The following is a 24,927-nucleotide window of genomic DNA, read 5'->3' as shown; positions in this document are numbered from 1 at the left end:
AGAATGAAGCACATCTTGGTTCACACCAGCTATACTCAAGGGATCAAGAGCTATAGGTGGCTAGTAGCAGTCTAGAATGTTCTCTGGTGAGGATGGTAGTCTGTCACCACCCAGGTTTAATCTGGGGATTTGGGGCAATTGACAGGTCCTTAAAATTCTCTGTAAATGGAAATAGGTCTTGCCTAAGTTGTGGGTTGAACTGTGTCCCTCAGAGAGACGTGCTGAACTCCTAACACCCAGTACCCGTGAATATGACTTTACTTGGAAGTAGGGTCTTTGCGGCTGTAATCAAGGTAAGATGAGGTCACACTTGATTAGGGTGGGTCTTAAATCCCATGACTGGTGTCCTTATAAGAGAGGAGCCACACAGGTGCACAGGAAGACCATGTGGCGACAGAAGCATAGACTGAGTGAGGCACACAGAAGCCGAGGATCGCCACCACCCCCAGAAGCTGTGCGGGGCAGGGAACACGTTCTCCTTGGAAGCTTTCAGAGCCAGCACGGCCCTGCCAATACCTTGATTTTAGTTTGGACTTCTGGCCTCCAGAACTGTGAGAAAATAGATTTCTGTTGTTTTAAGCCACCCAGTTTGTGGTATTATAACATGGCAGCCCTCATAAATGGATGCACGCACCCCGTTCTGCATAAAGCCCAGTTTAAAAACTTCTTCGTGAAGCTTTGCTTTTCCACCAAATTCCTCCCTGCCCATACAGCCAGCCATTAGATTCCTCATAATTAGACTTTGTCGCTTTTAAGTAACTTAAACTTATAACTCATGTAATTACTTTTTTTTATTTCAAAAGTAATGCCTGTCACTAATTCGTACATTTTAGAAAAATGTCACACAGAAAGTGAAAATCCCTTTTAATCCTCTAATTTCCACATTTTTAAGTAGCTATACTTAATATTGTTCTTAAAATGGGATCATAAATTTTACATAATGCTGTGCAACTTGCTTTTTTTCATTGAGAAATTGATTTCAAACATTTTTCCATGCCAGTAGCAACCCTGTTCTTTTTCCTGGCTGCATAATAGTCCATCATGTATAAATACTGTAATTTCTTTAGTCATGTCCCCATTTCTGGGCACGTGGGTTGTTTCTGGTTTTCACTTTTTATTTTTTATTTATTTATTTATTTTAAAAAATATTTTCTTTATTTATTTGACAGAGAGCGAGACAGCAAGAGAGGGAACACAAGCAGGGGGAGTGGGAGAGGGAGAAGCAGGCCTCCCACGGAGCAGGGAGCCTGATGCGGGGCTCGATCCCAGGACCCTGGGATCATGACCCGAGCCGAAGGCAGACGCTTAACGACTGAGCCACCCAGGCGCCCCCTGGTTTTCACTTTTTAAAAAAATATTTTATTTATTTATTTGAGAGGCAGAGAAAGAGAGAGCGCGCGAGAGAGAACACGAACAAGGGGGAGCTGTAGGAGATGGAGAAGCAGACTTCCCACTGGGCAGGGGGCCTGACATGGGGCTCGATCCCAGGACCCCAGGATCACGACCTGAGCCAAAGGCAGACGCTTAACTGACTGAGCCACCCAGGCATCCTGTGGTTTTCACTTTTTAAAAAAATATTTTATTTTTAAGTAAGCTCTACACCCAATGTGGGGCTTGAACTCACGACCCTGAGATCAAGAGCCACATGCTCTACTGACGGAGCCAGCCAGGTGCACCTCTGGTTTTCACTTTTTTGAACACCAGAAACAACACTGTTGAGAAGAGGCATAGGCCTTTTGCACACATGGAAGAAATGTTTTTGAAGTGGAAATGCTAGGTCAAAGAAAATAAACATCCATAATTAAATAATACCAAACCATATACTGGAAACACTGCAAATTACACGCCTGCCAACAACATATGACAATGCTCATTTCCCCACATCCTTGCCAACACTGGGTAGTATCACTTTTCCATCTTTTCTAGAATGACTGATGAAAAATAATTTCTCTGCCAATTAAGAGCAGGTACCCAATCTTATCCATAGGGGAGATCCTGACTTGAGTATGCCAATTTTTTTTTTTCAGCGCCTGGCATTTAAAACATGTGGTATGAACAAAATATATTTGCCTATCAAAATACAACAAAACATTAAAAAAAAAATGGAAGCAACCTAATTGGGAAAATGTGTGGGCCAGACAGAACCCATCAAATACACAGAACACTGACGGAGCACTCCCGTTCTTGAACTTGCTGGAAGGAGGGAAACAGATGTATTCCACAAGTTGAAATAGAACTAGTTCATCGTTACAAGGAAAAGAGTGTTTTGGCTAGAAATTAAAAATGCAAATTAAAACAAGCTTTAAGGTATCATTACAGACCTACTTCACTGGGAAAGGAAATTAAAGGGGAAATACGCAGTGGCCGGGATGGGGGATCCGTGATCGTATGAGTACTTGGCAAGTTTATAAATGGTTCAGTGCTTTGGAAACTCAGACTGATTCTGTGAATAATGAGTTGAAAAGCTGTCAATATCTTTTTTTTTTTTTTTAAAGATTTTATTTATTTCTTTGAGAGAGAGAATGAGATAGAGAGAGCATGAGAGGGGGGAGGGTCAGAGGGAGAAGCAGACTCCCTGCCGAGCAGGGAGCCCGATGCGGGACTCGATCCCGGGACTCCAGGATCATGACCTGAGCCGAAGGCAGTCGCTTAACCAACTGAGCCACCCAGGCGCCCCAATATCTTTGATCCTATAATTATTCCCCAAGGAAACACGCCCAAAGGGTGGGGGGAGTAATTGTACATCCATGTTCGCAGCAGTGCTTCTCATTGGGGCAAAAATTGGAAACAACTCCAACACCATATGATAGGGCCACGGCCAAGCAAACTACAGTGTAGCCACCCTTATGGAGTATGGGACTGCAGTGGGAATGATGTTGAAACTTAGCATTCAGGTCAAAAACTAGGGTGGAGTGAAAACAGCAGAGTACAGAATAGATGATGCCTGTAGACTGGAACTATGTGTATATGTTAAATTCCCTTCTCCCCTTCCTTCCTGCTGTTTTTTTTTGGGGGGGGGGCGGAGAGGTGGAGGGAGAGGGAGAGAAAGAATCTTAAGCAGGTTCCACGCTCAGCACAGACCCTGATGCGGGGCTCCATCTCATGAACCTGAGTTGAAATCAAGAGTTGGACACTTAGCTGACTGAGTCATCCAGGCTCCCCTAAAAGATTTTATTTTTAAGTCATCTCTGCATCCAACGTGAGGCTCGAACTCACAACCTGGACATCAAGAGATGCATGCTTTACCGACTGAGCCACCCAGGCTCCCCCCACCTTCTTGTTTCTCTGCCTCTAGTTTTTCCTCCTGTCTCTCTTTTCCTGCCCCCTCTTTCTTCCTCCAACCACACAGGTTAAATGCCTTCTCCCCTCAGAGTCATGTGTTATTTCCCCTGTCTGGATGCTCTCCCACTTTCATTACTCGGAGAAGGTCAAAAGCAACACAATCAGGAGGGGTGAGCAGGGGAAGGGTAAATGTCCCCTCCCCCTCAAACCCTGCCCTTGGCGACAACCAACAGCAACAGACGGAGTACAGCCTGCCCCATGGCTCTCTCTGCTTTCACTGCCATAGCGAACTCCTACCCATCCTTCAGTTTTCAGCTTCAGTGTCACCTCCTCTGAGAAGGCTTCCCTGATCACACCCCATTCTTCCAGAGCAGGCCAAACCCGGGGTGTCTTCTCTGCAGCACCATTACCGTGACAGATTTATTTCGGTAATTATCTGTTCAACATCCGTGTCCTGCACTTGACTGCAAGCTCCACGTGGGTAGGGATTTGGCTCCTGTCTTGTTCACAGCTGGCACCTAATAACAGCAGCCCCTCAGTGAGCACTAATGAACCCTAGTATCATGACTGGGAGCTTATTCTCTGCCAGGCACCCTTCTAAATGCTTAATGTAGATTCTTTTGTTTAAGTTTTCACAATGGGATTAAGAGACAGGCACTGCTGTTATTCCCATCATCACATCATCTGCCCCAGGACACACAGGCAGAAAGGGGCAGAGTAGGGACCCAAATCGAGGGACCGTGGTTCCCAGCCCTTCAGCTCCCATCTCTCGCACGATCAGTGAGAGCCGAGCACCAGGCCGGGGCAGGAGGGACTCACCCACAGAGGCGATGTCGGCCAGCTGATCCTCAGCCTCTTCGGGGTTGAGCAGGTCTGTCTTGCTCTTCTTTATGGTGGCTCTCCGCAGAGCTCCAACAATGGAAACATGGCAAGAGAAAAGGACGTTACCCTTTTTGAGACAAGACCATACCTCGGTGTCCTTGGGTTCTTGGTGCCAGGGACTTGCTACATGTTGTTGGGTTAATTAACCCTCGTGGTCATCCGGGTTGGTGGGAAGTAAGAGTACGCCCATTTTAGAAACGTGAGACTGAGGCTCAGGGAGGTTACATGATTTTGCCCCAGGGGTAAAGACGAGAATCAAGTCCTGTTCGCTCTGACTCTAAGTCTGGGCTCTCAGCCACCCTCTCCCCTCTGGGATGCCTGGGACTGGACATACAGGGACTCCTATGAAAGCAGGCCCACCCTTGACCTTTAGCATGCTTGCTAGGCAGGCTGAGACTGGATGCCTTCCCTCAATATTTAGGTTCTATTCCTCCCCCAAGAGCTCTCCAGGGGACAATGAGTTCAGGCACAGACTTCCAACAAAATGATTTAGACACCCCCATGAGTCCATCTCTTCCCCTCCCCACAAAATAGTAAAACCCATTCTGTAATCTACTCAGATAAAGCCCAGCTCCTTTACTTCCTTTTCAATCCTGGTATTTTTCAATCCAAAGTCATTGCTCTGTCTAGCCAAATTTCTAACATGTGAGACAACTGTCTTGAATAGTAAGCTGGATTCTTGGTTATTGATCTATTTAGCGACACAGATGGGGCTGACTCTGAGCCAGGCACTGTTGTAGGCATTCTATTGGAAGCATTAATGCAATCTCCATAAACTGTCCAGTGAGGTAGGTATTAATACTGTCATGCCCATTTTATGAATGAGGAAGACTGAGGCACATGGTTAAAGCAGAAAGGGCAGGTCAGAAAATGTAAAGCCTGCACCAAGGTCCTGAAATGCCCCAAAGAAGCAGATTCGCCCCATGCCTGTATCTCCCTGGTCCTGACTGACCTCGTGTTTGTTCTTGGAGTCACCTGGGCTCTGAACATCCATCCCCTGGAAGCCCCTCAGAACCAAACAATCCGTCCCCCCAGCACTGGCTGCTGTGTTCTCCCCTGGGACCCACCCCTGAGCCAGGTTCAGAGCAGTTACCATCAAAGGGATGCCTCTGTTCCCCATCGGTTTCATCCTCGGCGAGGATCACCTCTTCTGAAGAGGAAGAGCACATAGTTAAGCTCCAGCACCTGCAGGCCTCTCCTGGGCTGGGTTCCCTTGGGTCAGGAAGGAGAAGGGTCTGCCCGGCCACCTTCGCTCTCCTCTTGCTGATTGTGGCAGCTGCTTTGTTCTTCCTGACTCCCAGCCTCACTTCAACAATAGTAAGAGCCAACACCACCTCTACCTCCCTCAAAATAAAACCCAGTTTCCTTACTGTGACCCATAAGGCCTTGCCTGATTCGGCCCCTGTCACCTCCCGGTACTTGCTTCCTCCCATTTTCCCCTGCACGTATTCTGCTCTGGCCACACTGGCTTCCTTGCCATGACTCAACACCGTTCCCACCTCAGGGCCTTTGCACTTGCTATTCCCTCTGTCCAGAACCCCTTTTGCTAGATATCCATAGGGCTTCCTTCGGGTCTGCTCGGAAGTCACCTCCTCAGAGAGACCCTCTCTGACCACCCCACCTCCTCCAACTGTTTCCCACTTCCTACCCTGCTTTATTTTTCTTCTCAGCATTGGGGAGCACTCAACAGTATATGTCCTTGTTTATTTTCTGTCTCCTTCAGTAGAACGCTGGAGCCTTGAGGGCGGGGATTTGGTCTTTTGTTCACTGCCATATCCTCAGTGTCTAGAACAGTTCCGGACACACAGTGGGCGCTCCATAAGCGTTTGCTGAATGGCTGAACCAATAAACACGTGCCCACTGTGTGTCGGGCACTGCTCTTTCTCGGTGGCTTAGCTTGGATGATCTTACCGCATACCCCACAGCCCGGCAAAGAGAGACACTATCACACCTCCGTTTAACAGCCAAGGAGACTGGAGCGCAGGAAAGTGAGCTTCGCGGCTAGGAGGTGGCAGAGCTGGGATGTCAACCAAAGTTCCTCAGCTATTATGTGACATCCTATCCTGGTGTCGCCCTGGAAGTTTCTCTACCCTGCTCCAGATTCCTGTTGCTGAGAAGTGGGGCCACCAGGCCAGGTCCTCTTTCTCCCGCTGTTAGGGTCCTCCCCTCACCCACCTGCGAGCTGCATGCAGGACCCTCCATGTGCTCCGAGGCTCCTGGGACGAAAGGGCCTCACCTGCTTTTGAGATCCACTCCATGTACCCATTGAGCTCTCGTTCGATCTGTTGCTGCCGCCTGAGCTTCAGAAAAGCCCGTCGGTTCTCCACCCGCTCCCTTTCTTTGGCAAACTCCCTGCAGAAGCAGGAAAGAGCCAGGTCTGGCTGTTGTCAGCATTTTAGGGACTGTGTGTGTGTGTATGTGTGTGCGCGTGTGTGTGTGTGTTTGGGGGTTCAGAAACTCCTAGAGGGCAGGCAGTGGACTTTAACATGAGGAATCAGGTGTCCTGGGAGATCAGAACACCATAGGGGTTGGGGGCATTTCTGCCAGCTTCCCACATTATCCAACAACTGCACCCAGCTGGAGGAAAAAAGTAAAACCACAGAACCATGCCATGCCAACCATCGCTGGCTGGGTACTCCATTCTGATTCTCTGCACTCTCGGGTGAAGAATATTTTCAGCCCTCTTTTAAGTTAGGCCAATGAGACATAAGCTGAAGATTTCTGTGGTAGCCTGATATATATCCTTCCCCTTCCTGTTCTCTCCCTCCTCTTCATGTTTGGAACGTGTGGTGGCCGCCATCTTAAGACCATGAGGCATCCATGAGACTGAAAGCCTCTGCTTGGTAAGGATGTCAGAGTAGAAAGCGAGAAGGAACCGGAGTCCCTGATGGCACCGTGGAGCCACCATTCCAGCCCCCAGACTTCTTATGACGAGAAAAATAAAACCTATTTATGATCAAGCCCCTCAAACCCCAAACCCACATTCAGTCTTGGGGGTAAGGGATACTATGTGTCATGAAAATGCATATTTGATTGTATACTGAAATATATAGTATATTTGGAAAACAGGGGAAGGAAGGAACCCAATCTATTGGCTTTTTTAAAAATGTAAATTATAAAAAGTAAAGCTCTACAGAAGTTTCTTGTGTGGTGGGTTGTGGGTTGGGAAAGACTTCTGAATGAGAGGTCTGCATTGGAAAGAAGCTCCCGTTTCTCTGGGTGAAGGTTGCTCAATGCCAGGGGTACAGTGTTGTGAGCTACGGTTGGGCTGGATTCCAGCCTCCATGAGTCCTTTCACTAGGTGCTCTCAGCAGTGCACAACCTGTGCACCTGTACCTGACTTGCTAATAACTTCCTGGCTAAGCCAAGCCAAGGGAAGGCCTATGCTCCACCTGGAGAATGAAAACAAAGGTTTGATGGCCTCTTTATGGTCAGAAGATGGTGAGGGGGAGTGGGATGGGGAGAGTAGCAGAGACTTACCCTGACAGCACACCCAGCACGAGGTTCAGCATAAAAAAGGAGCCAATGATGATGAGGGGGATGAAGTACAACCAGTTCCAAGTGTTCCCTGAGGCATCGTTGCTCTGTGGGAGGTGAGGAGGGAAAGCAGGTGAGCGTTCATGGGACTCAGGTATGACCTGACAGGTGGGAGAAGGGGGAGCTCTGTTCTCAAATTTTCTTGGCCTGTGGAGTCCTGGAGCTCTGGAAGCCCAGACAGAAATGAAACGGGATCAATTAGTGGGGGAAGCCCCAGAGGTACCATTAGAAGGACAAGGCCCCCTCTAATCATGTAGCCCTCACAGGACCCAGGAACCAGCATGAAACTCAAGAGAACTTCCCAGACCAAACTCCAGGAAAAAAAAAAGAACAAACCCAATCAAAATGTAGAAACGATCCCCTGGTTGCCTCCCTCCTCCCTGACACAGTCACACTCTTCCCTTAGAGGAGGTGCATGAAGGCAGAGTCTGACTACCAGGTTAAATCACCAAGGCAGACGGCAGGGCTGTGAGCCTGTGAACCCTCAAGTGTCTCCCTCCTCTGTGCCCTGCAGCCTCAATGTGAACCACAAAAAAATTCTCAGAAGTGCCCAGCTCAGTTTTCAAAGAGGCAGGGAAGACGTCTACAAGTCAAACATTCTTCTCTGGAGAGAAGAGAACACTGTGCCAAGAAGGAAGTAAGAGGAGGGGATGAAAATCAAGAATAGAGAGCAAAAGAAAAAGAGAAATCTAAAAACCAGTGCTTATGAAGTACTTACTTGTGCCAGATGCTCTAAGTCTATTAGCTATGTTAGCTTAGTTACTCATTTAATCCTCATGATGACCCTATTTTTATCATCATGCCCATTTACAACTGGGGAAACTGAGGCCCAGAAAGACAAAAGTGCCAGCCCAAGGTCCCAGAGTCGGTTGGTGGTAGACATGGGATTGGAACCAGGAGGTGTCCCAGAGCCCATGGATGTAAGCTCTGTGCTGGGGAAGCCCTGGTGTCAGCAGCCAGAGCAGAGGGAGCCTTATGGTGGCTCATCAGCTCTGGGGCACCAGCAGAACATGGGGCCACCATGCGTGGCTTTAAAAGCTCACCTTTAGAAGCACCTACGATGCTGCTGCCACCAAGCAGAAAGGCTAGGATGAGAAAAACTGATACTATCAGGTGTTGGGGAGTCTGTGGAGAAGGTGGAATCCCCATATGCAGCCCATGGGAGGGTAACATGGTGCATGAGTGGTCTGTGCCTGGTCTAACAAAGGACCACAACCAGGGGCCTTAAAACAACAGAAATTTATTGTCTCACAGTTCTTGGTGGCCAGATGTTTGAGATTAGGAATGTCAACAGGGTTGGTTCCTTCTGGAGGCTCTGAGGCTGAATCCATCCTATGCCTCTCCCCTGAGGTCTGGGGGTTGGCTGACAATCTTTGGTGGTTCCTTGGCTTATAGAGGCATCACCGTGGTCTTCACCTTCATCTTTGCATGCCATCTTTCTTGTGTGCATGTCCATCTCTCTGTCCAAATTCCTTCCCCCCTTTTAAGGACGTCAGTCATATTGGATTAGGGCCCACCCTAAGGACCTCATCTTCCATAAGGTCCCATGTCCAATTAAGGTCACATTTTTCAGGTACTGGGTGTTAGGACTTCAGTATATGAATTGGGGGAGGGAGGACACAATTCAATCCATAACATGTGGTACAACCACTTTGGAAAATGGGTTGGAAATTTCTACTAAAATTAAGTCACGTACCTGCGCTACCACCTGGAAATTCCACTCCTGAGTCCTGGATAGTTACCCAACAGAAATATGAATGGCATGCACAAGATTGTTCATAGTGGTGATCTACATAATAGCCCTAAACTGGAAATGGTCTGAATCCTCATCAACAAGAGAGAGGATAAATAAATGGAATATCATGCAATGAATGACTGCCACTTATCACATGAAACCTTACAGAGTAGTGTCAAGCAAAGGAAGCCAGACAGAAAAGAACATATATGGAAGATTCCATTTATTTATTTATTTACTTTTTAAAGATTTTACTTATTTATTTGACAGAGAGAGACACAGCGAGAGAGGGAACACAAGCAGGGGGAATGGGAGAGGGAGAAGCAGGCTTCCCGTGGAGCAGGGAGCCCAACGTGGGGCTCGATCCCAGGACCCCAGGATCATGACCTGAGCTGAAGACAGCTGCTTAACAACTGAGCCACCCAGGTGCCCCTGGAAGATTCCATTTATACAAAATGCAAAAGCAGGTAAACTAGTCAGCCATGCCTGAGGTCCTGATGGGGCACCCTTTGGGGAGGGGGCACAAGGGGGCTTCCAGGGCTGAGAAGGTTCTGCTTCCTGATCTGGGTGTTGGTCACATGGGTGTGTCCAGTTTGTGAAAATTCATCAAGCTCCTCACTTAAGATCAGTGGGTTTTCTGTGCGCTTATTTTACTTCACTTTTTAAACATTTTTTGGGGTCAACTTTACCTTAAAAAGGAAGAAAATTTTGACCCATGGTACAACATGGATGAATCTTGAGGACACTACGCTGAGTGAAATAAACCAGTCATAAAGAGACAAACTCTGGGGGCACCTGGGTGACTCAGTTGGTTAGGTGTCTACCTTCTGCTCAGGTCATGATCCCAGGGTCCTGTGAGCCCCACATTGGGCTCTCTGCTCAGCGAGGAGCCTGCTCCTCCTTCTCCCTCTGCCGCGCCCCCTGCTTGTGCTTTCTCGTGCACTCTCTCTCTCAAATAAATAAATAAATTCTTTTTTTTTTTAAAGATTTTATTTATTTGAGACAGAGAGAATGAGAGAGAGCACATGAGAGGGGGGAGGGTCAGAGGGAGAAGCAGACTCCCCGCTGAGCGGGGAGCCTGAAGCGGGACTCGATCCTGGGACTCCAGATCATGACCTGAGCTGAAAGCAGTCGCTTAACCAACTGAGCCACCCAGGCGCCCCACTTGTAGCCTACTTTTTAAAAAAATTTTTATTCTTTTTATTTTTTTTAATATTTAATTTATTTATTTGACAGAGAGAGAGACACAGCGAGAGAGGGAACACAAGCAGGGGGAGTGGGAGAGGGAGAAGCAGGCTTCCCGTGGAGCAGGGAGCCCGATGTGGGACTCGATCCCGGGACTCCAGGATCATGACCTGAGCCGAAGGCAGTCGCTTAACCAACTGAGCCACCCAGGTGCCCTAAATAAATAAATTCTTAAAAAAAAAAAGACAAATGCTGCATGATTCTACTTCTATGCAGTCCCTACTGGAGTCACAGTCACAGAGACAGGAAGTAGATGGCGGTCACCAGGGGCTGGGGGAGGGGGCGGGGAGTCAGTGTTCATTCAGTGCGGACACAGTCTATTTGCAAGACATAGTGAGTTCTGGAGAGGGGTGGTGGGGATGGCTGTACAACAACGAGAATGTACTTAATGCCACCGAACCGGACACTTAAAAATGGTTAAGACGGTAAAGTTCATGTCATGCGTATTTTACCACAGTAAAAAAACGGAAAACAAAGCAAACCGACAAACGAAGTCAACTTTCATCATGGACACATGGACAAGTTCTGGGGACAATTAATATGTCAGGGCTCCTAACTCATGTCCTTCTTCCAACAAACACCCAAAGTTCTGATGCTTTGCTTCTAGAAGGTTCTAGAAGAAAGAATGGAGTCAGCAGACAGGGCTGGACAGAAGGCAGGACTGGCTTTGTGCTTTTCCTTTCCAGTGCTGCAGCAGCTGAGGCTTCTCATGCCTATTTCTTAGGCTAAATATAGTCCAGGGAGAGAAAGCCCGCACCAGCCAACACAAGAAAAAGTCTGGGCCATCTCAGGAAACAGGTCTGGGATGGGGACAGAGCAGGTGGGGGGAGAGAGGCGGGATGGAACAGGGAGAAACAGCAGAGGCCCCTCAGAACTGAGGCAGCCCGTCCATCTCAGACTCTGCCCACAACCCAGCTCCCCAACAGGCTTAGGACCCTCTGGCCCATGACATGCTGCCCAGCCTAATAACAGACATACCCAATGCCAGGCACTCAGCCTACCTGAGCTCAGTTAATCCTCTCACAGACCCCAAAAGGTGGTTCACAATCCTTCCCATCTTCCTGGGAGGATAAGGAGAGATAAAGTTCCATGCCCAAGGTCCGTTCTGGGTTGCATTGTGTCTCCTCAAAAGATGTGTTGGAAGTAATAACCCTGGGACCTGGGAATGTTACTTTAATTGAAATAGGTCTCTGCAGCTACCATTAAGTTAAGGTGAGGTCATGATGGGGGACTCCCATCCAGTATGACTGGTGTCCTTTTAAGGAAGAGGAAAATACCAGGTGGAGACTGGGACATGCAGGGGAGAGGACAGCCACGTGGCTATGGAGGCAGAGTGTGGAGAGAAGTCAAAGAAGCCCAGGGTCAACGGCCACCGGCAGAAGCCAGAAAGAGGCGAGGAAGGATTCTACTGAGTCTCAGAGGGAGCACGGTCCTGGTGATATCTTAGTCTCCAACTTCTAACCTCTCTGTGATGGCAGCCACAGAAAACGAATATGGTCCCTGAGCTACTAAATGGCAGAGGTACCCCAACCCCCCCCACCAATGCCCCTGTCACTCTGCCCCTGGATAACTCTGCTCCAGCCACATGCTCTTTTCAGCTCCTCAGATGCACTAGGCATAGTCCCACCTCAGGACCTTTGCATCTGCTCCTCCCCCTGCCTGGAAGGCTCTTCCTCCCGATTCCTACATGGCTCCTCCCTCACTCTCCTTCAGGTCTTTGCTCAAATGCCACCTTCTCCAGGAGGTCTTCTTTGATGGCCCTTCATTTCTAATCCCATTTCCTGCTCCATCTTTTCCCTTAGCACTTCACCCTCTCTACACTTTACCTATTTCTCCTGCTCACTGTCCATCTCCCCAGCTGGAATGTCAGTTCCACAAGGGGCAAGGATGTTCTGCCTTTTGTTTGTTTGTTTGTTCACTGCTATATTCCCTAGCACAATGCCAGGCATGCAAGCAGTGCTCAATGTTTGTGGAAGGACTGAATGAGAGGTGGGTCCAAGTTCCCCACATAGCCTGCATCCTCAGTTCCCAAGTTGTCCTCCCTCCCCCACTCCCTTGTCTGCTTTTCTCCCTGGGACTGAAGGAGAACTTGTTCTCCTTCCAACGTGGCCCAAATTATTCAATTCCATGCTCTAGAGCCAACAACTCATGGAGAAGAAGTTGGCAGAGGGGTGGGTGCAGTTTTTGATTAGGAGGTGGGCTTTCCCTGGGGTCTGCTTGGGAGCAAAATGGGAACTATGTTTCCCAAGAAGAAAGGCTAGACCTGCCACAGCTATTCTGATAGCAGAGAATGTGGGGGGCCCAAACCTCCCCTTCTGGGCCTGACCTCCTTTGGCAGTTCAGGTAAAGGGCGGGTGTGTGCATGAGTCTGGGTTTGGGGAAATGAAGGAGGATGGAAACTTGTTCACCTGTCATAATCAGTAATACTGAAAAGCACGGGTTCTTAAGAGTCCTGTCTTTTTTCCAAAGGCTCGAAGAGTTCCAGTGCTTGGAACACTATTTCTTATTAGTGCTGTCACTAAACATTTCTGATGATATGGTGGGATGGCCCGTCCCAGTCCCCTTGTGGTTGGCTGAGGGCCACATGATGAGCGCTGATCAATAAGGAGTGAGTGGAGACAGCTGTGCCATTTGGAGCACTGAACTGTCAGGGTGGGGCCCTCGGGGCTTTCTTTCTATTTGGGACAGCAAGTGGCAATGTCCTAGCTGCTTTATTAGCTGGTTCCCAGGTGACGATGGTGAGCACAGCCCCTTCTCCCCCACTGCCAACCTACACTGGAACGTAGTGTGAGCAAGAAAAGAGATTTGTTGTTAATATCACAGGGGATGTTTGTTACTGCAGCATCACATAGTTTTCCTGGCTGATACACCACGATATCTCTTTGGTTTGCTCCCTCATCCCCTTCAGGTCTTTCTCAAATGCCACTTTCTCATTGATCCTTCTATGGATCTCATGAGGCAAGTGGGGAAAAAGAATGTCTCCAGTATGTCCGATGGAGAAATTGGTACACCAAAGGGTAAAGTTCAAGATTACAATGTGCTAGTTGTTTCTGTTCTCTGAGCCTCGGCCTGGAGCCCAGTGTCCCCTCGATCTTGGTGTGGTTGATTGTTCCTCATCACTCAGCCTTCAGCTCCACTGTGCCTGGCTCAGAGAAGCCTTCCCAGCCCTCCTGACCCAAAGGACTAGACCCTCCCTCCAGCATTGCCAGACATCCATTCTCTTCCTGGCATGCTTTGTTCTCTGAATCACCTTGTCAATATATACATTTGCTTGTTTGTAGACTGTCTCTGTCCCTAAAACGTCACCTCCCCAGCACCCAGAACAGCACCTGGCACACAGTAGGTGCTTCCTAAGCATTGTTGGCATGATGAATGCACATAATCTTGAGGTCTCTGGGGTGGGTTGTTTAAATAATGCCAAGGACAGGAGTGCCTGGGTGGCTCAGTCGGTTAAGCATCTGACTCTGGATTTTTGGCTCAGGTCATGATCTCAGGGTCGGGAGATGGGGCCCCTCATCAGGCTCCATGATCAGTGGGGAGTCTGCTTGAGATTCTCTCTCTCTCTCTCTGCCCCTCCCCCCTCAATAAATAAATAAATCTTAAAAAAAAAATAATACCATGGACAGGAGACTGTATTTATCTCAGGTCCAAGTGATCAGTCTATTTCCCTGGGAACAAAGAGGCAGGCAAGACAACCACTGTCATTTTAGTAGTGTACTTTTGCGCCAACAAAATACCCCTCAATTCCCACAGTTTCCATACCCAGTGGATGGGGGAACCAGGCTGAGGAAGGCAACGTGACTCGCCAGCTCGCACGGGGTGTGGATGGCACAGCTGGGGCTAGAACTGTCCTTCTGGCTTGCAACAGAGCAATTTTTTTTCTACTTCACCTCTTTGCTGCACTTTCATAGTATTTTATATTTATAATGGTTGGCCCATGAGAGCCTTTAAGGAGAGACTGATTCATCCCAGCACTGCCGGTGCCTAGCGCAGCACCTGGCGCTTAGCAAGCGTTCAATAAATACTCATCAAACAAATTAATGGCTGAGTCCCAGTAAAATTCTTAAGTGCCTTCTGTTTTATGGTTTATTTTCCTCTAATTTTTTGAGCATGGTTCATTCAGAAAAAGTATAAAGGATCTTAAAAAAAAATACTCAGCACAGGAGAACACCCAATTCCCCAGCATACTGGTTAAAAATGGTGTGGGTTTGACCGTGAAAGAGCCAAGGTCCCACAGTGGCCGTGAGGGAGGTCGTATGTCCCAGTTTATACCCATTGTAGATCATGCAATGCCTGTTAATTATTTTTTGAGTCTTCCTTTCCCTATTTGCTCTCAAAATTGTCCTGGTTTGGATGATAAATTACATAGCCTCTCTGCCTGTCCGGTCCTGTCACCTCCTCTGGCCTCACCAGCTCCCTCATTTGCCTTCACTCACTCCCCACCAGCCACATGAGTCACGTTGCTGCTCCTCACAAATGCCAGGAACATTCCTGCCCCAGGGCCTTTGCACTGGCTATCCTGGCTGCCTGGATCTCTCTTCCCTAGCATACTTGCATGGCAGCCCCCTCACCTCCTTCAGGGCTTATTAGAAGAACTGCAACCCCTCACTTTGAAAATCCACAGCCCCTCTCCTGCTTAATTTTTCTCCTTAAGCTCTCTTTCCCCTCTTACACAGGAGTCCTCAAAGTTCAGCCCATGGCCTAGCCACTTGTGTTTGTAAATTATGGTTTTATTGGTACACAGCCATGCCCATTCCCTTATGTATTTTTTCTGTGGCTGTTCCTGTGTTAGGAGAGCAGATTGAGTAGTTGTGAGAGAGACAGTATGGCCTGCCAAGCCTAAAATATTTACGATACTCTCTGCCCTTTACACATACATATATAATCTCTTAATTATGTTGTTGATCACCTGCTTCCTCCACTACAATGTCAACTCTCCCCAAACAGGGATTTTTGTCTCTTCCATTCACTGCATATCCTGGGTGCCTGGAAGAGTGCGTGCACATAGGAGGCATCCAATGAATGTTTGTTGAATGAATGTGTGATCCAAAGTCCCCCCAGTTTTGATGCTTTGATTTTGGCCAAAAGGAGCATCTATGAATAAAAAAGGGTTTAGGTCAAAGATCAGTTTCAAGCACGAGTGACCATTTGTCAAGGGGCAGACACTTATAATCATCAACCAAGCACAGTCTCGCTGCTTTCCTAATTGACATTAACTGATGGAGAGAAACAGAGTGAGAGAGACAGACAGAAAAGCAGAGAGTGGGGAGGGAGAGGGAGAACGAGAAGAAGACAGGAGGAGAAGGAGACAGAGACAGACATGACATAAGAGACACAAAGACAGAGGGGGAGAAGGAAGAGAAGGGGAGAGTCAAACAGAGGGGAGGGGGGTGTGATGATTAGTTCCCAGTGCTGGGTTTGAATCCTGATTTCACCATGCTTGGCTATAGGGCCTTGGCAGGTTGCTTTATCCCTGTGGGCCTCGGTTTCATCATCTGGAAGATGGGTCTAAAAATGCTTGCACAAGCATTTGCACAGGGTTGTTTTATGGATTGATCGACAGTACAAGAAGACGGGCGGCATCCAGTAAATTCAGCAAATGGCAGCCAAAAATGAACTCAAGAAGCCTTGGTCCTGCCAGGACTCCCCTGCTGTTCATGACGGGTCCTGGTTAAGGACCCCTGCCTCTCCACCTGCCCTCCCTGGTATCCATCAAGAGAGGGCAGGTCTCGTCACCCACATGCTGCTTCCAGGCTGCTTTGGCTCAGCATAGCCCTCCTGAGCTTTCCCATGCCACCACCACCACCAGAGGCAAAAAACCAAGTTTGGGCAACTCTATCAGGTCACAGATATTAACTAAACTCACTGCGCAGTATGCGTCTGTCAAATCATCATCCTGTACCTCTCAAACTTGTATCTCAAGAACACAAAAACCAGAAAGAATCCCTGAAGTGTCTAATGTAGGCTCTTCTGCTCCCCAGTCTACCTTTTCTGCCCCAGACTTTAAGGAGAGTTTTAAGAAATTACTCCTTTAAAAGTTAAACTGCTCTCTTGGGGCTCCTGGGTGGCTCAGTCAGTTAAGTGGCTGCCCAGCTCAGGTCATGATTCCGCGGTCCTGGGATCGAGCCCTGCATTGGACTCCATGCTCAGTGGGGAGCCTGCTTCTCCCTCTCCCTTTGCCTCTCCCCCTGCTCATGCTCTGTCTTGCAAATCAATAAATAAAATCTTAAAAAAAAATTAAACTGCTCTCCCTCCCTCCCTTCCTCCCTTCCTCCCTATCTCTTTCCCCGGGTTCACTTCAGGGCACCTGGTCCCGCCACTCCCCGGCTGCCAACCTCAGGCCACGCTCTCAACCTCTGACTCTTATTTGTAAAATGGGGGATAGTAATCTCTACCCCTCGGGTTATTTATAAACCAAACTCCTGACTTTATTTGAATTTCATCAGGTTTCCGATTGATGTCCCCTTTCTGTTCCAGGACCCCGCATTGCATCCAGTTGTCATATGTCCTTTGGCTCCTTTGGTCTGTGATAATTTCTCAGTCCTCCCTTGTATATATCATGACCTTCACAGTCTGGGACAGGACTGGCCAGCTACCCTGCAGAACGCCGGGTTTGGTTTTGTCTGATGTTTTGCTCATGATTACACAGGGATTGTGAGTCTTGGGGAAGGAAACCAGAGGTGAGGTCCCCTGCTCATCACATCCGTCAAGGGTCACATGATTACACATTCACCCGGGGAGGGGGAGTCCGACTTTGGTCGCTTGCTTAAGGTGGTGTCTGCTAGGTTTCCCCACTGTAAAATGACTTCATCTCCCCTTTCCCTAGTCTACTCTTCCAAAGTGAGTCACTAAGTTCAGCCCACCCTCCAATGGGGGGATTCAGCTCTGCTTCTGGAGGGAGAGTGTCTGCATATATTAAATGGAATTCTTCCATAAAGAAGATATGTTTTTTCTTCACTTACTTTGTTTATGTGATAATAAAACAAATAAGAATGACCATTGATTATGGCTATGTCGATCAAGCCTTTGGTGTGGACTCTCTCTGGACAGGTGACATAGATAAAAGCAGCCAGCACACCATGGACACACCCGGAAATGTTTGTCCCCCCACTCCTTCCCCATTTGTCATAATGACCAAAAATCTCTTTTTTTTTCTCTTAAATCTATAACAAGACAAGTCTAAATATATTTTTTTCCTGATTGTAATTGTGCTCACGGTAGAAAATTTGATAATACAGAGAAGTATTGGGAAGATAAGGATTCCTGAACCCCACTACCTAGAGGCCGTCTTGGTACAGTGTCTTCCAGTCTTTCTTTTCCTAATGTACATTTTCAAATGTACACACTTGAGATCAGAAGGTGCAACAGGCTGAAGTGCATCCCGGCCCCTGTATTCACATGTGGAAACCCTAACCCCCAGTGTGATGGTATTAGGAGGCGGGGCCTCTGGGAGGTGGTCAGGGTTAGATGGGGTCACACAGGTGGGGTCCCCACGATGAGGTTAGTGTCCTTATAAGAAGAGACACCAGAGAGCTAGCTGTCTCTCTCCCCACCGTGTGAGGAGGCAGCAAGAGGGCGGCTGTCCGCAAGCCAGGTGGAGAGTCCTCACTGTGCTGGTACCCTGGGTCCAGCCTCCAGAATTGTGAGAAATGAGTTTCTGTTGTTGAAGTCGCCCGGTGGATGCTATTTTGTAATGGTGGCCGGAGCCAAGACATAAGGTTTACCTCACCTTGATTCTTTGAAAAAAAAAAAAAAAATCAATTCCCCCCACTCATCATTATACGGTATTTCCGTAAATATTCAGTAAGCATCCGTAAATATTCTCCCAACAGATGCTTTTTAATGACGACGTAATAGTCCCTCATATGAAAGGACCATACGGTACTGAACCAGTTGCTTCCAATTTTGTTCTGTTTTTACAAATAATGCTGAGATGCACATCCTGATATGAACCTTTGACAGCACTGCTGATTAGTTGAGGTTAGGCTTTTTCCAGAAGGCACTTTATTTAACCAGGAAGCCAAGCAGAAAAGAAAAGGAACAACTCAAAACTGGGAAAACCTGGAAGGAGGCTGAACATGCCGTGTAGGTGAGCTGCTGCCATTCCCTCTGCCAACAATGCTCTTCCACAAACATCTGCCTGGAGCTCTCCTTCTCTCTGGAAATGCCACTTCCTCGGAGGAGCCCTCCCTGATTGCCTGACCTAGACTAGCCCCACCTTCCTCTTGTGCTCTTTTGTCCTCACAGGGCATGTCACCATGTCCCCTGTTATGCATTTGCTTACTGTCTATGTCCTGCTGTACGAGCAGTTTATTATTTATCATGTTTATTGTTTCTGTCCATCTCTTCTTCATGGTGGGTCCCCTCCCCCATCCCGCCGCCGCCGTTCACCTGCCCATTTCCCAGCACACAGTAGGTGCTCAACAGTTACTGAATACATGAATGGATTTTAATGATACTGAGAAAAGAAATGAGATGTTGGGATCGTAAAGCATTGTCCACCCAGGCAGGTGGCCTCCATCTGGCATCTGAGCCCATGGATTCTAAGACACTTGGAGCTAGTGCATCTGGACTCTCTCCCCATGGGTCTCACCTGCCAGAGGCTAGTGAGGCCTCAGCTCTAGCATAAATGCAGAGGACAAAGATTCCAGACCCTGTGGCTGCCTGTGGCCGGATGGATTGAGGCGGCAGAGGGCAGAACACAAGAGCAGGGCCCAGATGCCTGGAAAAGCAACAGCTCTGTCCTCAGCAGCAGAAACTCAAAGGTAGTCACCTTAGCCCCTGCCTTTGGCAATGAGACGCTCTAATGGTTGTATTAAGTGTGTGTCTTAATTTGAGAAGCCCCAGACAAGGGTTCAGGTCCAGTAGTTTATTTGGGAGGTGTTATGGATTGAATTGTATTCCCCACCCCCCAAAAGGTATGTTGAAGTTTTAACCCCCAGGACCTCAGAATGTGACCTTATTTGGAAATCAGGGCATTGCAGAGGTCATTAGTTAAGACCAGATGGTGCTGGAGTAGGGGGTGCCCTAATCCAACATGACTGGTGTCTTTATAAGAAGGCAACCATGTGAAGATGGGATATTCAAGTGGAGGACAGAGAATGTGTAAGCCAGGGAATGCCAAGGATTGTTGGCAGCCACGAGAAGCTGTAAGAGGCCAAGAAGGATCCTCCCCTAGGGCCTTCAGAGGCAGCCTGGCCCTGCCAGAGCCTTGACAGGGCACTCCTGGCACCCAGACTGCAAGACAATGAATGTCTGTTGTTTTAGCCACCACTTTGTGGTATTTTATTACTGCTCTAGGCTCACATCAGGCCCACAACACTGCTGGGGTTTCTACCCACAGGATGACGGTGGGATGTAAGTACATGTAAAGTTCTAGAAGGTGACTCAGAGTTAGTAGCAGCTACCAGTAGGGTGAGGGTGAGGGTGGGGAATAAAGTGGGACCCCACAGCTCACTCTACTTCCTCAGGGGCGGTTGGGGTTTTTATGATATAAAATTCATATATGTTTCTGAGAGGCGTGCCTTCCAGGGTGGAGAATTCGGCCTACACAGAGCTCGCTGAGGACCAGGCACTGTTCTAAACACTTTACATGTACCCACCTCACTCAGTCCTCCTGCCCTGTGAGGTAGGATTGTGCTTCTGCTCATACTGCACAAGTGGAAATGAGGCACAGAGAGGCCAAGTGACTAGCCAAGGTTGCACAGCAAGGAAGTGGTAGAGTCAGGATGGGGACCCAGGCAGTCTGGTGCCTGACTCTGCTCTCACCACTTCCCCTGAGCTTGTTTTCCCCAAGACAGCTCAACTCTAAGCTTCCAGGACAAATATCTCTTCCAACAATGGTGCTTATGACTAGAGAATCTTCTGGAAATTTGTGGTCCTGCTCATGCTTCCTCTCCCACCACTAAGCACATCCCCAGTGTCTTCCTCTGAACCTCTGGACACTTTCTCTGGACATCCGACCCCATGACACAACCCTTTCCCACATTCACAATTTTCTTAGCTTCTGTTCCTCAGTCCCATTCTCTGCCCAAGTTCCTTACCATCCTGGCCCCCAGCTCTGTTTCACTCCCAGGAGGGCTCATTTCCCTCTGTAGCCTTCTCTCACACCACCATGCAAAGCAAAAATCTAGAACCCATAAAAATCCCCCAGCAAGCTTTTGCCAATTGGGCATAAACTTTTGTCCAAGCTGTTTGCAAGTGAGGCCCAAGAGAGAGTCTGAACATCTCTCAGATCTGTGGTCTGTTTCTAGAGATGCTATGCTCAGACAAGGTCTTCATACAAATTAGAATACCTTCCTATATTCTTTATAGTTGTCAAAAAACTGTAATAATGGTGGACATCTATGTAGTCTACAATACGAATTACACTCCTGAGATGTGGTGGCTTGTGCAGTGTGTGACATGCTCAACTGTCCATGGCACTTTTGCAATCCACTTCCAGGCTGCACTCTCAACCCCACCTTAAAATGAGCCACTGATCAAAAGGATAGGTTCCTGCAAATCTCCCTCCACCCCCAAGGGGGAACCTTCCTCAAGAAACCTAAACTGCCACCAGGAGGAGAGTTCAGCAACCCCACATGCAGGAAGAAGCCTGGTATTGCTTCCCCAGCAGGCCAAGCCCTGGCTCATATGGGAAGAACCTTAACTGGCAATTTCAGCATTTAAGCAGGCAGAGAGGATACCTCCGTGAGTCAACAGAGGTATATGGGTGGAGCGGCCCCAGGGGATGCTCCATGAGGTCGCTACACTTGTGGCATCCTGTGTTTGATTCTGAATCCCTGACTCCACCCACTTCCAGCTGCTGACAGGTGACTGACTTGGGGGCCCCTCACAGCACAGGTGGGTGAGGAAGGTGTGCTGTTTTAGGGCAGACACAGCTCTAAGACCTGTACATCTGAATATCTATCAAAATTATAAATACGCTTTAGTTGTTGACCCAGCGATCCCACTTCTCGGAATGGACACCACCAACCCCAGCTATATCTGCACAAGGATGAAAAGACATAAATGCAGCAGGCTCATGGAAGCTCTGAGTTCAATGTCAGAGGATGGGGAACCTCCAAGCATTTGTCTCTGGGGAACTGATTAAATGCACCATGGCCCACCAAACAACGGAGTGCCATGCAGCTGCACAAAAGAACGAAGTCATGCTCCATGTCCTGCCACGGAAAGATCTCCAGGATATATTGTTATGTGACCCCAAAAAATCACAGAATAGAACAGCATGTATAGAATGTTACACTTTGGGGTAAGAAAGGGAGGAGGATATAGATTTGATTACACTTACATTTGCATAAACACTGAAAGTATACACCAAGGAGCTGAAGGGGTTGCACGTGGTGGGGGGATAGGAAACAAGATGCAAGTGGGGCAGGTGGGCCTGTCTCTAACGTTTTCAAGATCTCAGACAAGAGTGCTGATGGAGGCCCACATACTCTGTGTAAATATTTAAAAGCTACTAAATAAAATATGCTGTATGCTTCCCCTTTGTAAACATACATTCATAAGCACTGGGAAGGTCAGGGTGGAATTTAGAACCTAGACGTCTGCACTGGATCATGATGTGAGCAAAGCCAGCCCTGCCCCCAGACCACGCATGGCCTTCCTTCTCCCCTACTCATGGCTCTGTCTGGCCCGGGGGCAGGGGGCTTCATGCACACATGCATGGGCATTCCTGCTTGCATATCTAAGCTCCGGCCACATTTGTGCCAACAGATGCTCCTAGGACACCTGGCACAGTTGGAGAACAGATGCACAGAAGAATCTCATGCAAGTCCACAGAATCTGGGCTTGGGCAGAAAATTCCAGAATCCCGGATAATCCAAGAGGGCAGTCTAGAAAGTGGGGTAGGTGGTGCCAGCTTCTGGTAGACATGTCCCCTGAGGCCCACGGACTCCTCACCCTCCAGGGAGGGAGTATGGCTGGCAGAGGGCCAGCGAGGGTCCCAGCACAGAGCCCCTTTGTATAGATCCCAGGATATTACTCTTTTATCCATGTGGGCTTTTGAATCACACAACCTTTACATATTAAAAAATCTAAAATTATATTTAAACACTTGCACAGTGAAAATTTATGCCCCATCTGTGTGCCCTCTAGATTTCCATGCCCCATGGCCTCCTCTACCTGAAGTTCTGATGCCTCCCACCCCCCACCCCCACCTCACCGGCTCAGAGTCCCTCCAGTGCAGCCTCAGGAATTGGCTGGTCCAGGAGAACCACCTCTCCCCGAACTTGCATCACTTACGTTGTAGAGGAGGTCAGTCCACCCTTCCATGGTGATGCACTGGAAAACTGTCAGCACTGCAAATAGGATGTTGTCGAACTGAGTGATCCCATTGTTGGGCCCTTCCCAGTAGGGCTGACATTTGGTCCCATTGGGGCAGGTGCGGGCGGGTTCCTCTGTCCCACACGGAGCTGGAGACTCACCCTGAATGTCATCTATGAAAGGGAAGGGGAGAAAAGTCAGGGCAAGGGGCTAGGAAAACCAACTCTGAGAAATAGGGGCTGTAAAGATTCAATACTGTTGGGAAAAGATGACTATTGGAATGAATTTATCAGTCTTTTTTTTTTTTTTAAGTTTGGCTTTGTTGATCTATTCATTGTTTTCTGTTTTATTAATTTCTTCTCCAAGCTTTATTACTTTTCCTGTGCATTTCCTAAACTTTTGAGATGGATTCACTTTCTTTTAAGGCTATAAATTGCCATTTGCATGCAGCTTTAGCTGTATCTCACAAAATTTGTCATGCATTATTATCATTATTGCTCAAGTACAATATTTGGCAATTTCCATTATTATTTCTTCTTTGACCCTTGGATATCTAAGATGCATTAAAAAAAAAACTTGCCAGATATTTACAAAAATGGAATAGTACAGGGGCGCCTGGGTGGCTCAGTCGGTTGAGTGTCCGACTCTTGATTTCAGCTCAGGTCATGATTTCAGGGTTGTGGGATCAAGCCCTGTGTCAGGTTCTGTGCTCAGGGTGGAGTCTACTTGCCCCTCTCCCTCTGCTTCTACCCCTGCGCTCTCTCTCTAAAATAAAGAAAATCTTAAAAACATAGACTAGTATAACGAATTCCCATGTACCTATCACCAATTTCAATGCTTATCAACTCAGGGCTAATCTTGTTTCATCTGTATCCCCTCCCCACACTTTGCCCTGCACTAGAATATTTAAAAAAAAAAAAATTTTTTTTTTAAGATTTTATTTATTTGAGAGAGAGAGAGAGAGCACAAGAGGGGGGAGCGGGAGAGGGAGAAGCAGACTCCCTGCCGAGCAGGGAGCCCGATGCGGGGCTCGATCCCGGGACTCCAGGATCATGACCTGAGCTGAAGGCAGTTGCTTAACCAACTGAGCCACCCAGGCGCCCTGCACTAGAATATTTTTAAAGCAAATCTCAGATACCCTATCATTTCATCCACAAATAAGAAGCATGCCTCTTAATTTCTAAACATTTTCAGAGTTATCCTTTTGTTACCAATTTCCAGTTTGATTACACTGTGATCAGAGGATATGTTTTGTGTAATTCGGTCCTTTAAGATCTGTTGAGGGTCAGGGGCGCCTGGGTGGCTCAGTCGTTAAGCGTCTGCCTTCGGCTCAGGTCATGATCCCAGGGTCCTGGGATCGAGCCCCGCATCGGGCTCCCTGCTCAGTGGGAAGCCTGCTTCTCCCTCTCCCACTCCCCCTGCTTGTGTTCCTTCTCTCGCTGTATCTCTCTCTGTCAAGTAAATAAATAAAATCTTAAAAAAAAAAAAAGATCTGTTGAGGGTCTTATGTACCCTAATATAGAGGGTTTATGTACCCTAATATAGAGGATTTGGGTGAATATGTCATGCACATTGTGAGATGGTTGGGTGCAGTGTTCTCCAGACTTCCATTAGGACAAATATGTGAATCATGTGATGCTGTTTTTCTGTAGCCTGATTTTTCTTTTCTATTTTTTCTTTTCTCCTCTCCTCTTCTCTCCCCTTTTCCCTCCCTCCCTCCCTTTTTTTTGTTTTTCTTTCTTCTTCTTCTTTCTTTCTTTCTCTCTCTCTCCTTCCTTCCTTTTCTTCTTTCTTTCTTTCTTTTTCTTTCTTTCTTATGTACTGGGCTCAGGGAGCTGTTCTGGGGGCGAGGGAGGCCAGTACACACAGTACTTACCCTTAGGCACAGGAGCTAAGTTTCTCCCCAAACAGCAAGAGACAGATTGTAAAAATGCCACAAGGAAAGAGATACACACCAACAGATGCCCGGTTGGCAACCA

The 24,927-nt window shown here is 47.9% G+C and overlaps 1 protein-coding gene across 1 annotated transcript in view; it reads right to left on the bottom strand.

Moving 5' to 3' along the window:
• The window catches only part of CACNA1A (calcium voltage-gated channel subunit alpha1 A), a 287,170-nt gene that overhangs the window by 87,718 nt on the left and 174,525 nt on the right, over window positions 1-24,927 (bottom strand). The window contains 5 exon segments of the mRNA XM_064569987.1: window positions 4,102-4,191; window positions 5,258-5,314; window positions 6,401-6,516; window positions 7,645-7,748; window positions 22,928-23,121. Coding sequence (XP_064426057.1) covers window positions 4,102-4,191; window positions 5,258-5,314; window positions 6,401-6,516; window positions 7,645-7,748; window positions 22,928-23,121 — 561 coding nt within the window.

This window comes from Mirounga angustirostris, unplaced genomic scaffold, assembly GCF_029215605.1.
Source record: "Mirounga angustirostris isolate CCGP_5_RB_7025 unplaced genomic scaffold, mMirAng1.0.hap1 SCAF_1, whole genome shotgun sequence".
NCBI classification, from domain to species: domain Eukaryota; kingdom Metazoa; phylum Chordata; class Mammalia; order Carnivora; family Phocidae; genus Mirounga; species Mirounga angustirostris.
Note: the sequence above shows the minus strand (reverse complement) of the source record. Positions and strands in the feature narration are given on the sequence as shown.